We start from the raw sequence: 16,460 nt of genomic DNA on the forward strand, positions 1-16,460 counted from the left end.
TCATTACACATTATGGCTCATTTCCAAATGAAATATTTGAATGTGTTTGTTACAGATGGTGAATGTTTAGCTAATTTAATAGTCTGGATACTACTGGGCAGCTTTTGATTTCACTCTAGGCCAAACAAACGTTTTATTGATGTGTTATCTTTTAATCTAAATCTGCAAAGTAACTTTAGGTATTTAATGACTGTAAAAGTAAAATCCTGACCTCTGATATGTAGTGGAGAAGAAATATAAAGTAGAAGGCATTGGTTTTATTCAAGTACAGTATAAAAACCTCAAAATGTTACTGAAGTAAATGCAGAGAAGTGAACTCACTCTTTCTCCAGGCCAGCTACCACGCTGTTAACATAGTCCACGTCCGTCTGCAGAGACAGACCAACACATTATACACACACTGACCTTTGACATTAAACAGAGTGTGCTGCTATGACTCGTACTGGATGATTTTGAGATCTCACCTCCCCAACGTAGACGATGATGACGCAGTCGAGCTTCTCCTCTGGTGACAGCTTGTCTATCAGCGAGCGCAGTGTCTCCGACAGATAAGACTTCACCTTCCGCCTCACAGTGGGGATACCCATCACCATAGTAACTGAGAAGATGAAGGAGAAGATAAAGAGGAAGACGTATGATGTGAGAACAGGAAGTGGGGAAGCTCGCAGGGGTGGCGGTTTAATGAAATGGCTTCAAAAACCCATATTATTGGCTAGTTAGACATCAGCTAATTACATTGGCCATAAAAACTGAAATTCATGCCGGACTGACAGATGGCAGTGGGAACAATGACTAATGCAGCTGCAATACCATGCTGCATGTTAATAACGACAAGGGTTTTTAATAACTATCTTACATAATGTGGCTGAAAGGGGCCCTGTTACGCAGGTTCATATTTGTATTTCGTGCAAGAGTGTGTCACTGGAACACAACGTAGAGGCACAATGTTTGGACTTTAGACGAAGGTAACAAATGCATCAACATTACCTTATCAAGAAATCTGCAGAGCATTGCTAAACTATTTGATGAGCATTTCTTACCTGCTATGCAAACAAATCAGCCAGGCCAACGCAGAAGAGCAAAGAGAAATACAAGTTGTCAGAGGTTCCCACCACTCTAAAAGGTATAACTTACTTACTTATGAGCTGTACCTTTTTTCAATTACTTAATATTATTATTATATGCAGCAAATCCTACATCTGGAGAGGCTGGGAACTGCCAGTGGGTTTTACTTTATACATGACCAAAACAATCAATCATTAGCGATCGGTCTGCCAATCGCTTTCATAGGTTAATGAAATTATTGCTTGATCTATAAAATGTCAGAAAATAGTGACTGAAATAAGTGTCCAAGATCGAGGTGATGTCTTATTTTGTCGGAACCAACCCCAAATAGAGTTTAATGATTAATGTCGTATTAAACAGAGACAAGCAGGAACACTGGAAACAGTCAGCATTTCTGCCATTTTTCCATAGAAATACTTTGTTTACCCAAATAGTTGGCAGTTACTTCAACTCGATTGGTCGATCAATGGTTGCATCTCCACTCAATTGTCAATTGAAAAAGACAGTGCCTATTGTCTTCTTCTTATTGCTGGGTGGTAGTCGCTGCTAAACAAACGGCCTCTTCTTCAGTGGAGAGACGTTCCCCACAACAGACTGTTGTTGACATAAAACTAGTTCATTTTACCCACCAGCATACAAGGACCACTTTCACGGGAGAGTGTATAGCGAGCACACACTTTTGTGACAGCAGAACACTCGTTATCAGGCTGATTATCCGACACTGAATCAGTGTTTTCCTCATGACAAGGGAAGAAACTCAAGACAGCAGCATGAAAATGGAAAAATGCAGTCTCCCTACTCTCTTTATTATATCAGTTTACTTCACTGAATTCAAAAACAAGGTGCAAAGATTCTACTCCAGGCAGTTTTGTATAATTTTTTTCATATTCATCCCAAATGCTTTTCCAGAGAAACTGAGATTGATTACTTAAGGTTAACTACAGTTTGATTTTTATGAAATGTGTATTCTGTATGTATGTGTGTGTTAATATGAGGTTAAAAGGGGGAGCATGCCGATTGAGCAGATGTGGGGGGCTTAAACAAAACACATTCAAGGTGCAGTTCAGAATGAGTGAGCAGCGCAGGCGGCTGGAGAAAGGGTGCAGAGTGATGTGTGCAGCGTGGAAAATCTGTCCCAGTTTCGCTTTGTGCTTCTCACACTGAGCTCCGTGTCCTATAGCGACACCCACCACCACCACCACCACCAAGAAAGTAGGTCGAGGATGAAAGCAGAACGTGGGAGGAAGGAGAGTGACAGAATAAGGAGGGTGGCAGACGGGGAACGAGTGATAATGCATGCACTTGGACTCAAAGATCGCCCCTCCCCGTGTCGCTTGATCAGCCTGGACGCTTCCATTCATGATGTTCATATAGAAAAAGGACAGTCAACATTTCTGTCTGCTGTCTGAAACAAAAGGACATAAAGGAGCTGCTGTTCAGCTGAGCTTATTATGTCCAGCACATTGTTGCTCGATGGTTTTCTTAGTTAAAATGTCCTTAATAAATTGACAATATGTATTAATGATCAAATATTTTATATATATTTTTAAATCTATATTTAATATACATTATTTTATTCAAATGATTTATAATATTTAAATTTAAAAGAAAATAACAGAGATATATCAAAATATGTGTGAATATTTAAGATATGTCATTTATATTTATAGTAAAATGAAAACTATAAAACATTAATAAGTTATAAACGATAAACAAGTGTTTTATTGGCATATTTTTATGGAATCTTTTTATGATTGACAAAAAATAATTATTTCAAGGTGTTTGTTTTTCCTTTTGTTTGAAGCCGTTTTTTATTAAGCCTATTTGATGGCCTTGTTTGTTGTGAATAAACAATATAATGTGTTTCCATTATCTAAATCAAACTCCGGTTGAAGAAAAAAAAAATTGTCATGCTTTGGGGTGATTCATGCATCACAGCTGCTCATGTATAAATGTGTTCCTCATGAAAAGCAGTTGTTGCTCAGGATGGGAAGCATCCGGAGTAAATGGATGCTATATTTAAATACAGTAGAAAATAAAAAAAAGCTTTTTCAAGGTCTTACAAAGCCGGAAGGACACTGTGTGTGTGTGTGTGTGTGTGTGTGTGTGTGTGTGTGTGTGTGTGTGTGTGTGTGTGTGTGTGTGTGTGTGTGTGTGTGTGAGAGCGTGTGTGTTTGTGTCCACAACCCTAGTAGGTATCCTAATAAATATAATTTCCTTTTTGTAAAAATGGTCACGTCTCTCACAGTCTAGATTTATAGTTTCTGGTTACTTAAGTAGTTCAGTCAATACGTTGAATTTCCAACACAAGAGGCCTGGTAAAGGAAAAAAAGTCAGCCATCAATAACCAGTCACAGCCATCATAAATCCTACTCCCCATGATGGGTTGAATCATCCAAACAGAAATGAGGAGAGGGCAGAAACAGTAAGTATGTTCTGTTTCATAATGGCTCTGCTGGTGTGCTGGTGTGCCATTTAACAAAACAGCTTTACGGATGAAATGAAGACATTTGCAATATGTAAAAAGAAAACAGAATGATTCAGACAAAACTTAACAGCCTGTAAGTGAATGGTTCCTATCAGTAGTAGGTTTCCCAAAATGCCACATCTTACTGGTAAACAACTATTTCATTCTGATGTTAACAACACTTGGGAATCAGTTCTGATTTTGATGCTGCATTCACACATTTCCCGGTGAAATGCAACACTCACAGCTTTGCCATGCTTTACTGCTTGCAGCGAGAAAACAGAACCATGTCCTATTTCTTTCCTCAGTGAGGCATTGCAGCAATGTAGCTAGCAACTCAGGGCCCAGACCAAAATAAAAAGAAGGTGTGTTTTTCGTTCCTTCAAGGGGAAATCAGTGAGGGTTAGAAGCTTATGCTTGTGTTTGCCTATGCATTTATAGACAAAAATGTCTGCACGAAAAATGAGGTTGGATATACAAGGTATACAGCTCAGTTTAAGGAAACAGTGCCTTGGTGTACAAGTGGGGTTTAGTGTGTTAAAGAGCTACAGAGTTATAATTAGTTTCAGATTAGATCTTGTTGATTGGATTGTGTTGATGAACAAACTTGGATCACAACTTCTGCCTTTCAGACTGACTGAGTTATCAGCAGAATTAAAGGTTTCCATACACTGTTTAAACCTTTGCTCATGGTGTACAAGCATTGGTAATGTAACATGGCTTAACCAGCAAAGAAAGAAGCAAGAAGAAGAAGATTTGAGCAGACGCTTGACTGCATTGAGAAGAGTCCAGTGACTGAGGCATAAGGAAATACAATTGTGGAGAAAAATTTTAAAATGTAAGTGCAACTTGGGACATTTTTAATACCTGGTCAGTTTAAATAAATGTTGGTCTTGCCTGGAAACAAAACAAGTACTGACCGAGGGTAAAGGGGCTCAAGCATGGATGAATAAAGACAACTGGATACAGCGTGTGAGGAAGGGCCCTTCTCATTCCTGGGAAAGTTGCTCAGTGGGGCATGAAGCCAAAGACTAAATTCTGAGATTTCTTTACAATATTTCACATCTATTGGGCAAATAGAGCATAAGCACTTGTGTTTCCCCTAGCCACTATTACACATCAGGTCTCAGCTCAGCTCGTCACATGACTGGAAGCAGGAAAATAAGTCTGGATTAAGCTCTCAGTGCACCTTACTGAACTAATGTGTAAATAACGGCTTATCAATTGTTCATATTGGAAGTTGATTTACCTCCAAAGAATTATAAGCTATTTTAAAAGATGGCACTTTCTAATAGAAGTCAAAGGGAAATAGTATTTTTGGGACCCATGGCATCAAATGACACAGAGGTTGTAATTGAATGAAAATGTGCATCAAAGCCTGGTGCCCTTCCTGTTGGTCTGGGCACATCTCGTCCAGCTGGTTGTCAATAAAGGCCATGCAGTATGTGTGTTTGGAACAAGCGAGGCTGCCTTCAGGATAACGCTCTTTTGTTGGTTTCTGTCTTAAAAGGGGGTTTCAGGCCGACCCTACTCCAACGCTCTCAGTCTCAGAGGTTGTTTTCTTCACATAATCCGTTTTCAATTGAAAGCGAGCTGCTGTCCTAATTTGCATAGCTATAAATATCCCAATGTCAGACATGCTTAGACCAGAAGACGAACAAGAGGAAAGTGAAAAATTGAAAGAATTAGATTGAAAAACAACGACTGACAGTAAAAAAGGAAGTCTGAGGGCATGTGGAACGCACCGGTGGTGAAGGGGGAAACCCTTCTATGAGAATGTAAAGTGTTTTTGTAAACCCCTAAACCACATACATCTCCAATCACTCTACAGAAGCAGTACCTGCAGCTTGGTTTAGCATTCAAGGGTGCACCACTGATAGTGTTTAAGGGTGGGAAGCTGGTGAGAACAAAGCATTGGGCAGCATTATGTGAGGCTAGATGTTCTTTGAGAAAGCCAAGACGAGGTAACAAATACCTGCCCAACTGTCATAAAAGCAGACAGCAATGACAATGGCTGAGAGATGGCAATGATAGGCCTTGCATCTATCCTTGGTTCCTGTGGGAATACCATGCATTAACTGATCAAACAGGCTACGGGTCAGGGACAAGAAACTCCTTTTTTCCCCCACTTATTCCTCCTTCCTTTCCCCTAATTTGGCAGGGGCCTCTGCTCCCCCCACCCCCCACCAAGTTCATTGTCAATTGAAATTTGGGAAAACCACTTGAGCTGTTCAGCCCCTAATCTCGAGCCCCAAATTCACTCCCCCTATCACTCGCAATGCCAGATAAGTAATCCTCGAGAGAACCTGATATAGCAGGGGTCACACGCTGAAAGCTGCTGTTTGAGGGCTAAAAATTAAAATGGGGAGTTTATTGAAAAAGGAAAAAAGGAGATACATTATCCATGTGAAAGAGGCTTTTGTAAAAAACTCAAGCACTCACTGACTCAGCCACCCACCCACCCTGCATCCATGGTAAAACGGGTTAATGAAAGTGCAGTCAAGCCTGTTTATATTTTTTATGTTCTTAAGAAGAAATAAACATTTTGTTAAAACAAATACCCAGCAATGCAGCGTTTCCTACAGTATATTCTAGTTGAGCAATGCAAAAGAGCAATCCTGTTCGATCAAGATAAGAGTTATGATGCACACCTTGTAAATACGGAATGACACTGTACTATAAAGCAATCATCTCCTTCTGAAAAATAACCTATTACAAAACTCAGTCCAGAGGGGAAACTTGTTGTGAACAAGTCAGCATTGTGAACTTGTTGAGACCCGATTCCCTCTCTCTGGTGTAATGAGGATCTCTGGAGGTTTTGCCGTGTTTGTGTAGTATGCATATTCTGGAGAAGAAGCTCATTAATCAAGGGACGCAAGTGTTGCATGCGCTGCTTACCTCCTGTGCGGCCCAGTCCGACCTGCACGGCGGGGTGCAGGCTGCCCTCATTGTTGAGCAGGTGAGGCATGTGGTGGTAGATATTTGGCACCTGGAGGGGTCTCCTGTTAGCGAGTTCCTTCAGGAGTTTCTGCGTCTCATCTGAAAGCAGGGACACGTTTAGAGGACTCCTCTCCTCAGTTTCATTAAACGATGACAGGAGTGGAATAATTATGCTGACTTAAAAAGCACCACCTGTTAATGTGCTCCTGCTCTTGAATAAAACATTTGAATATGCACAGCAGAAAACGGACTCCTTTAAGAGTAATGAAAAATCTCTGGCAAAAGGACCCTGTATGCTTGTGGCTTAATACACACTGTACAAGGTTCTTCTGTATTTCTCTCATGATGTTTTGTACTTGTCCAAAGCAGCCATTAATAGGATGAAATAATCTAATCTAATTTTGTTTTTATCTTACATTTTGTATGAGTATGAACAAATCTAAAAGATGTTTGTTACAGCAAAGTTAAGAAGCAGCATTTATGATAATAAAATGGAATATAAAATAGGGTTTTTAATTTCAAATTGCCAGACAATGTGCAGCATTGCACAAGACATTAACATTGTTATTTGAATCATGTGCTTTGGCGAGCAGTGAAAAGGTTTTGTGATATCTGTGTCAACTCAGTAATTTTTTAGGTCTTACAGTAAGGCCTGGGAGAATCTAGCCACTCGAGAAACGGGCAAAGAAAATTTCCATTTCCATTACAAATGCGCTAGCTCTTAGAAAAGAAAAAAAAGGTGCTTCCCCTGAGTCATTTACTTTGAACTAACAAGATCAAGTCATCTTTATACCACTGTGTTACAACGGATAGAAACAAAAGCAGACAAAAAACTATAAAGTCTTTGTAGGAGCTGCGGTGATTTTAGATGATACAACAAGGGATAAGGGAGGGTGGGATTATCTACCCTATACAACAATCTATGTGCACATAAATGACTGAAAATGATTACTTCACGTATGTCAGTTACCTGAGAAGTTTGTGAGAGCATCTTTGCTGCTGTTGGTCTCGGCGATGGCTCGTCTGAACTGCTCGAGGATGTTGTTGAGCTCGGACGAGCGCTGCAGCGTCCGGTGCTCGGCCACACGAAGGCGCTCTTTCAAGGCATGGAACTCCCGCTGGTAAGCTATCAGCTTCTCTGTAAGGAAAAAAAGAATAGAAAATGAGTGCATTATCACAGGATTCACAACACGTCGTAAATGGTCGTCTATCAATCAGAAGGTCAGGGGTTTGAGTCCCAGCCCCTACAGTCAACATTTAACTGCCTTAGATAAGATACTGAACCCAAGATTGCTTTGTAAGTCGATATGATGAGTACATTAGGTCAAGCTGCCAAGGGAAGGAAAAGCACTTTTTATTACGCACCAGATGTTCTATGACTGTACAGTTTAAAGCACATGTCCCAAACCTGTTTTTCAAATCCCTTAACTGGTGTCGTACCATATGATAATATTGTCACCAATGATACAGAATTCAGCTTTTTTTTTGACAATTCCAGCCACCTGTTTGTTTTACTGGAAATAACGTCAGAGATTAGAGGCAGTTTACTGCAAACATGTGGGCAGCCGGCTCGTTGTGGGTTCATATCAGGCAGCAGAAGTCTTGTGGTTGGTATGTGGGTCTGAACAAAGATATGTCGAAATTCTTTTAAAAATGGAGCAAATGTGGACCGAGAATACACAGAAAACTGATTCAGTAACTCGGCCTTGCTGCTTATCTTTACTTCTTGGGAGTTTTTATGTTGGGTGTCTTTTCTTTTTATTCATGTCTTTACCTGAACATCGAATTGAAAAGAAATTGTATAAGGACCTTGGAATCATTTCAAATGTGAATACAATACATTTTATTATATACTTTTGTTTTTTTATACATGGAAATAAAATATACCACACTTTCCCATACAACCAAACTCTTATTCCTCTCAAAATGAGGTCACAAATCTGTCAAAGACTGCCAAAGGCACTTTTGAGAAGTGCTCTCTTTACTAATGAAAGAATGAATCCCGTGTGACCAAAGAATGCTCATCTGTAGCCCTAGTCATGTGAAATCCATCGTTCAGAGGGCCTCTAAATCTGCACATTTTAGAGTGGCTTTTATTGTTACAGGCACACGTTACACCTGGACACACAATCAGCATCTTGATATGAAACTCCTGACATGTGGATAGACAAGAGTCGACTATCAGATCTGAACACATTTGTCCACAAACATTAAAATAAATAAGCGTCTATATTGTTAAAAAATAGAGGTGATTTGAAATCAAGAAAATATGGGTGTGCCTGTCTTAAGGGTCAATATTAGCAGTAGATTTATTCCAAAATTGACAACCTTTCAGAGAGAACAAAGTACATCTCGGGTGTGTATGTGTGTTTGTGTGTATCTGTGTGTGCATTAGGTGGGGCTGTGGGTTTGTCCGGTCTCTGATGTTCCTCCGACGGTAGATTTATCATGCCCTTTCAGAGAGCCCTTCACTACAACAAAACCCAGCCTCACTTTATCTTCCTCTCTCAATCACTCTCTCTGACTGAGCTATTGTCCGTCCTCTCTGCCCTGTATCCTCTTTCACACAGAACCTTGCTGTTCTTTCTAAATGTTGATCACTAAGACACACAGACAGATGCTGTCATTTGGCCAAAAAATCCTCATGAAAAGGGCAGCTTCAAACTAAAAAACAGACTTTCATCTTCACGTCGGCCCTTTGATTGTAGGACTTCAGTCTTGTTGAGATGGGACCACACCTGTAATCCCACTGAGCAAAGAAACAAAGACACGTAGAGCTCCACAGGAACAGAAACGTGAAGTAGACAAGGTTTCTATTGAGCTATATCTATCCCTTGCACAGAAGCATCAGGTAGTGAAACAGTAGATGTTTTAGAAATATTGAGAAATATCACATTACCGTTGAACGAAATGCCTCTCCCATCACCTGAGCAGTCTGTTAATGCCAAGCACGGTTGGGCAATGTTTACTTGTGAATATCTTGACATTTCAGTTAAATGTTATTCTTGATAGGCTTTGACTGAGTTGAAGTCCTTTTTACAGGTCAAGTGGTATCAGCATAACATTTAAAGTAATAGCAGGAACTACTCTGCTGGTATACAGGCAGCTGATGCATGATGGGTACACAAAATGCATTAAACAATTACCAGAGGTCTGCAGTACATCTATCGAATCTCATTATTCTTCTCTGCTCTCCAGAACCCGGCTTTGTGGGGGAAGGGGTACTGTAAGTGACTAATAACCTCTCCTTTGCTTTCTCCTGTTTGCATCTGACCTGTTTCCTCACAGTCTCCTCCCTTTCTCTTCATTTCTGATATTTGTTCACATTTCAAAGCATTATAGTGTACTTTAAGTATCTAACTTCCCACCCATCCCTCTTGTGATACACGGTTGTTTTTTCTCTGTACCCATTGCCCTTGCTCTCGGTTGATATATTGTCTTGACTTGTCATCCTTGATTTCTTGGCTCTGTTCTTTGGAATCATTAATAGATATATGTGGGAGGCGGAGGCGGTGTGGCCATCTAGTCACAGAGTGTTCATTGTTCGATCTCTGATGTCAGTAATTACTATAAGACTGTGGCATCAGTAGCTTGGGCCTCTCAGATCTACTGAGCATAACGCTTGCGGTCAGACTAGAAAAACCCATCACTTTCAATAATAAGGGTTGATATGAGTAGCCCCAACCAATTTGGACTGTTCCGTCAAACATGGAGTAGCGGTAACATGCGTGAATGTGTAAGTATAACACTCTGTAGTCTGACTGCACACATGTTGGTACAGAATGTAGGAGCAGTTTGCATTACACTGTGATTTATTGTTCACCTAGCTCACAAAGGCTGAGGAGGAAGGTGTCAGCAACACATCCTAAAGTGTCTCGAAGGTCTTTGGCATCATCGGCTTCTATTTATATCACAACAACTGTGTAAGTGTTAATCTTGTCAGAAAGCAAGCTTTGGGTATCTGTATACAAAACCTCTCAATCACAGTGCCAGCATGACTCTGGTGGGAGGTATTGGGAGTTGAATACACTGTGTAATGGGGGTTAAAACACTCTTCAAAAGGAACAAGCTAAAAGCCTCCCACTCAACCACACACACACACACACACACACACACACACACACACACACACACACACACACACACACACACACACACACACACACACACACACACACACACACACACACACACACACACACACACACACACACACACACACACACACACACACACACACACACACACACACACACACACACACACACACACACACACACACACACACACCTGATTCAAAACTATTTCTGCTACTTATTATGGCATTTATTTTTTGAGAACATTGGAACAATGTGTTTGTTTTCCTCTACCAAAACTTCAGTTTTGGTTAGGAATGCTGATTGTTTTAAAGAGCGGAAAAATTACGCCATTAAATAAACAGCCATGTCACAAGTATTGTTTGATATATCACCTCACTTCACTTATTATGATAAGTACAATATTATGTTATTAATGCTAACTAGCATTGGTCATCCAGAAAACAGTCACAGTCAGAGCCAAGACAATCATATGGGCCTATATGACAAAAACTCTTCCAGTGAGCAGCTATCCACGTGTAATGCAAATAATAACTGAAAATGGAACATTGTCTGTGCCAAGATCAGTAAGTTTGAACTGGCTCCACCCGTTAAATTAAAAATAGATGAGACAGGGAGCTTCCATGTGATGGTTGAATCTGGTATACGTTGAGGTTTAAACTTCGAACAGCTGTGTCTGCAGACTTAAGACACTACATGAAGCCTCTGTTTGCTAATGTCTTAATTTAAGCTTCAAACTAATTTGTGTACAAACAAAATAATGTGCTTTTCCTCAGGAATGAGACACGTGGTGTTCAATAACAAATGGACTGTGTTCATGAACTGACTATAGGTTTGCATGAATCCATAGGTTTCTCATGTAAACAATGTTTAAATTAACGTACTGATTCATCGTCACAACATCCCTCAGTGTGCTTACTCACCTTGACCCAGGTAATGGCATTTAAGTAGTCTATCTGAAGATTAGATTTCAGATAGAGATAGAGCTGACAGGTTGCGTGAGCTATGCTAGATCTTCGAACTTCTGTCTTCTAAACTTCCCAGGAAAGAACAAGGGTGATCTGAGAGCTGAAAAATACTTCACAGAAATCCAACCCTGAACTCACCAGGGTTTTATCAGGCAATCCATTAGCTCATCAAAAGCCCTCGCAGTGATCTCGTCCTTGACCTGCTCTCCTTGCTGATGCGTGCTGCTGACTGCGGCTTCATGAGTGCTGAGGAGGGACTTGTGCCGTTTAAGTGTGCATGAGTGAGAGAGGTGCAGCAGAGTATGCAGATGTCCTTGTTAAAGCAATGTTTCACTTTTACAGCACACTTCACTTTGTAATACACAACTGCCCAATTTGACAATCAATCACATAGTCGTGTCTAAACAAATAACCAGGAAACCCAAACCAACTACATGCCAGTGACTGGAAAAAGAACGGTCATACACAGTGTTCACGCTGAACACTGGTAAACTGTATTCAGGGCATTTCTTTTCAAGCAGAATGTATTGTTATTTGGTTAAATAACAACCAAAAATGGGCCAAAAGACATTTTAGAGGATTAATTTTCCACTTGGTGAGTAAAGAGGTGATTAATTATCCTTTGAAATACAAGCTCAGCTAAATTATACTAGAACTGGAGGCTGGTTTCTCAACAACAGACTTCGAGTAGGGTTTATATCAAACTAATAGTCAGAGTTCATATGTATGTCTTAAGTCATCTGGTGCACAAACTGTCTAGGTCTTGACAGCGACTAATGAAATATCATTAATTCTGGGTAAATTGAGACATTTTCCTAGCTAAAAAACATTGTTGACCAAACAGCAGTGTCTGAATCTAACAACACTGATCATTATTACATTTAATAAAGTTGTAGTCAGTCAGTTTTATCTATAAAACCCATTATCACAAATTGCAATTTTACCTTAAGAGGCTTTACATTTTCCACAATGCAAAAAGGGATTAAATGGATTGTTGGTTTATGGTGCTCATTGACAAATGACATACGTTTGAAGAATGCGACAATGTGCCTTTGCAACTAAAGCTCCCAGTTACTTATCACACTGTGTGTTATTCAGCTGACTGAGATGAGCCACAGATATATAGGTAAATCATGTTCACTGGAACTTCCACAGAACACAGACCTCATTATGATTATGGTAAACTGATCTTAGCAGGGAAATTTTTAGTCTAGACCTGAGTCCCTAAAAACCTGGCACGGATGAGATATAAGTGTCAAAGCAAAGAACTACAGAAGAGCTAGTGACTCATTCACTGGGAACCTTCCAGCAGAAACTGTTACCATCAAAACCCACAGAGAAAGTGGCTTAAGAGGAACTCAAATACTGAAGAGAATTAAGCTTTATTGGAGATGTTGATAAAGGCATTAGATGTTTAGCTAAGATGTTCATGCTGAGTTTACATTACCTGAAACTGTTTGTCATTTTAATGCACCTTATTTAAACTCTGAATCTGGCACTTTGCCAGAAGTCCCATTTATCAAATGCCTTTTTGTCTAAATTTCCACCTAAGCTGATTGTCTCTGTGTAATGACAGAAAACCCATTAACATTAGTGTGCAAAATCAGGAAGCGTAATATTTAACAGTCATCAAACAGGTTGGGTTGCTGAAAAGATGCCACATCCAGCTGTTGCAAGTCACATGTTTGTAAGATGCACATCTAGGCAAAACATGTCTGCATGCATTATGCGTACATGTATGACGAGCCTCCAGCGGTGCACCTGCTAGCAACATGGTTTCTTCACTGCAGCTGCAGGTTGAAACACAAAGCATTTAAACTGGCCATTATTGCTTAAGTAGGGCAGATGGTGCAAGACATGAACTACAGATTGAAGAAGAACGGTTATCTATATTGGATTTGCTCTCATTTAGGGAACGGATCTAAAAATGAACAGATGTCGCCACGGTTGCCTAACACGACGTATGGAGAAAAATGGACATTATACAAATGATTCATTCATAACCACCGTCATATGAAGAATCTTACTGTGCTGTGAGAATCAGATGTGAGACTGAACAAAAAAAGATATGATCAATATGAGACATTGAGTAGTCGATAACAATACCAGTGAAATTCCATGCTTCTCCATACCCAATAATAAATTAACCAAAAAAAACGTAAACAAAACAATGAACCCTACGTAGTCTACCTCAACATACACTCCTTTCTTGAAAGTTTGACAGGTCTTTAGTCCCTCTATGAAGCTCGTGTGCCAGAGATTAGCTAAAGAGCTAACAGCAAACAGCTGAAGGTTAACGGTAGCTATCCTTCAGTCAACTTGAACACAGGATTGTTTTGTTTACAACAGAGAGTTTGCTGCGTCCTATCGGATGTAACACGTCGACATATGTTGCAAATGAAAGAGAAGAATTGTTTTTTTGGCGAGTACCGGTTCACTGTTTCTAAAATCATGCAACACACACACACACACACACACACACACACACACACACACACACACACACACACACACACACACACACACACACACACACACACACACACACACACACACACACACACACACACACACACACACACACACACACACACACACACACACACACAGTATTGATTTTTGGTGGTATTTTCCTGAGGAAAAATGCAAGTCGATCCATGAGTAGGCGGGTGATACTCCCTGAACGGTTCTCTTTAGTTTGCAGAAAAGAGAAAACGCACACCTTCCTCTCATCCTGTCCTTTTTCTTTGCGATACACCACAAACCTTTTACCTCTTCTTTACAGTTAAGTGAAAGGGTTTTGGGGTCAAGAAGTAGAGTGTCATCATTAGATTGGCCAGACCAATATTTCCCCTCTGGCTCTTGGCAACTCTCCAACCTAGATGTGTTCCTCACTATGGGCTCATTGTTTCTTCTGACCTCCACCCACTCCTCTTCCTTTCCTGTGCTGTGGGTCACAGTGATAAGCTGCTGCAGACTGAAGCCTGTGTCTCTTTGTGGCAGGGAATGCTGTCTGACAGCACTGAGCTGAGAGTACACACTGCTCTGCATAACTCCACTTTCTAACCCTACTTGGCTCCTGTAGGGCTGCTATCAGCCAGATTCTTTTTTTGGAAGCTCCACTTTCTGGGATGTCAACAACTGATCGATAATGGAGTCCAGAGAGTCCACTACAAAAACTCCTTTTAGAGCTGAGACACTTATTCCACTTACCGCTCAGTTGATTGACAGGTCATTATTTGCTACTATTTTGATGACCAATTAATATATTCATTTTTCAAGTCAGTATTAAGGACAAATATTTTTAAATGTTACCCTTTCCAGCCTCTTTAATATAAGGATCTTAAGTAAAATAAATATAGTATATAAAATGTCAAAATTGGGCATGTAACAGTATCCATCATTCTGAAAGCAAAACAATTCATAAATACAATAGCTAACAGACAGATAATGAAACTATTATTTGCAGCCCTTTCTCTCTCTTCTTCTAGTCTAAGTCCAAGGGCTGGGTTCAGTTGGTACATTTTTGAAGTATGGGACAGTGATTTATAGCAATGTTGTCATCTGAAGTTATTACAGAGCAATGTGATTAGCAGCAGCGCTAAAAAGCTGGGATAAATCTGCCCTGAAACTCAAATCCGGCCACGAGGATTCATGTGAAAAGATCTTGGCATCTTTTTATATCAATGAAGGTCTGTGTGTACTTTCTGTATGAATTACTGTAAAGCAAATATGGCCCTTCACTTGTAAACTCACGGTTTTTCGGTCAATGAAAGCAGCATCCCCTTGAGCACATGCTGCCTGTAGGTATGTGTACAAACTGGACCTTGTGTAAACCAGATGAATCAACAGAGAGCCGTTTGAGCCTTAACGATCACCATCTCTCGTCACCCACACTGAAGAGAAATTGTGTTCTGTCTGGGAATTTTGTCCATAAAAATGAATGAATGAATGAATGGATGTTTTTGCTGTGTGGGCTACAGGAAGTTAGCAGAATCACGAGGAGGGAAACAACGAGGATTGTTGACTGACTAATGTCTGAAGACGCCTATTCCTGTGTAGAAGGCAGTTGGGGATAAAGGGATGTGAATATTTGTGTGGCTATCAGGGTACAAAATACAGAAAAGAATAACTTATCCCTACGTCGCACTGCCTTGTCAGCACTCTCATCCTTTCTCTCCACCAAACATCCCACCTGAGGCTCGTCTCATCCTCTCTCTTTTAAGAGTTGGCCTTTCTACTCCCTTCCTGCTTCCAGGCCACTTAGGAGTTGTCTGGCAGACTGCCATCCCTCAAAGTGCACAAACTACATTTATACACACTCACATAAACAGCCAGAATCGGCAGACTGACCCAACACCTTCCTTATCTCCTGAACAGTTTTCCTTCTTTACAGCAATCATGTGTGCTATTTTTGGCCCATTGTGTTTGGGATGATGTAACGATGGAAGAAAGAAATGCCTTTAAACACAGAGGAAGGGGAATGCATAGTTTCAAGAAAGGCAAGGCTAGGAGGAAGTCCTATTTAAAAACGGAAGCGGTTTTTTTTTTTTTTGCTCGGTGACTATCACTGTAAAACAATAAGCACCTCGTCTCAAACCAGAGCAGGGAATTACAGAGAACACAATAACACAAACAAGGACTTTACAATATAATAATGCAAACAAGCATATTACCCATAAAAACATCCGCTACATCTAAAAATGGTCTTGAAGAAATTGAGATTTGCTATTATTAATTTGCTATTAAGTTATATGGCTTATTACAGACTATCTTTCCTTCTATAAATCATTAGTTAAACAGATGAACAATAGCTTACAACCTCAAAGCAAAGTGCTACCTCTCAGTTGACTGTCAGCTGTAGTGTTGTCACGATACCAAGTCAAGAATTGCGATTTCAATACTTTTTCGATACTTTTCTTA

At 40.2% G+C, this 16,460-nt stretch overlaps 1 protein-coding gene across 1 annotated transcript in view; it reads right to left on the minus strand.

Moving 5' to 3' along the window:
- Positions 1-16,460, minus strand: part of mgat4a (alpha-1,3-mannosyl-glycoprotein 4-beta-N-acetylglucosaminyltransferase A) — a 31,307-nt gene that overhangs the window by 9,480 nt on the left and 5,367 nt on the right. The window contains exons 2-5 of the mRNA XM_063887999.1: positions 7,443-7,610; positions 6,431-6,571; positions 465-598; positions 322-368 (exon numbers count right to left, since the gene is read on the minus strand). Coding sequence (XP_063744069.1) covers positions 322-368; positions 465-598; positions 6,431-6,571; positions 7,443-7,610 — 490 coding nt within the window. The remainder of the gene's footprint in view (positions 1-321; positions 369-464; positions 599-6,430; positions 6,572-7,442; positions 7,611-16,460) is intronic.

Source organism: Eleginops maclovinus, chromosome 7 (genome assembly GCF_036324505.1).
Source record: "Eleginops maclovinus isolate JMC-PN-2008 ecotype Puerto Natales chromosome 7, JC_Emac_rtc_rv5, whole genome shotgun sequence".
Taxonomy (NCBI): domain Eukaryota; kingdom Metazoa; phylum Chordata; class Actinopteri; order Perciformes; family Eleginopidae; genus Eleginops; species Eleginops maclovinus.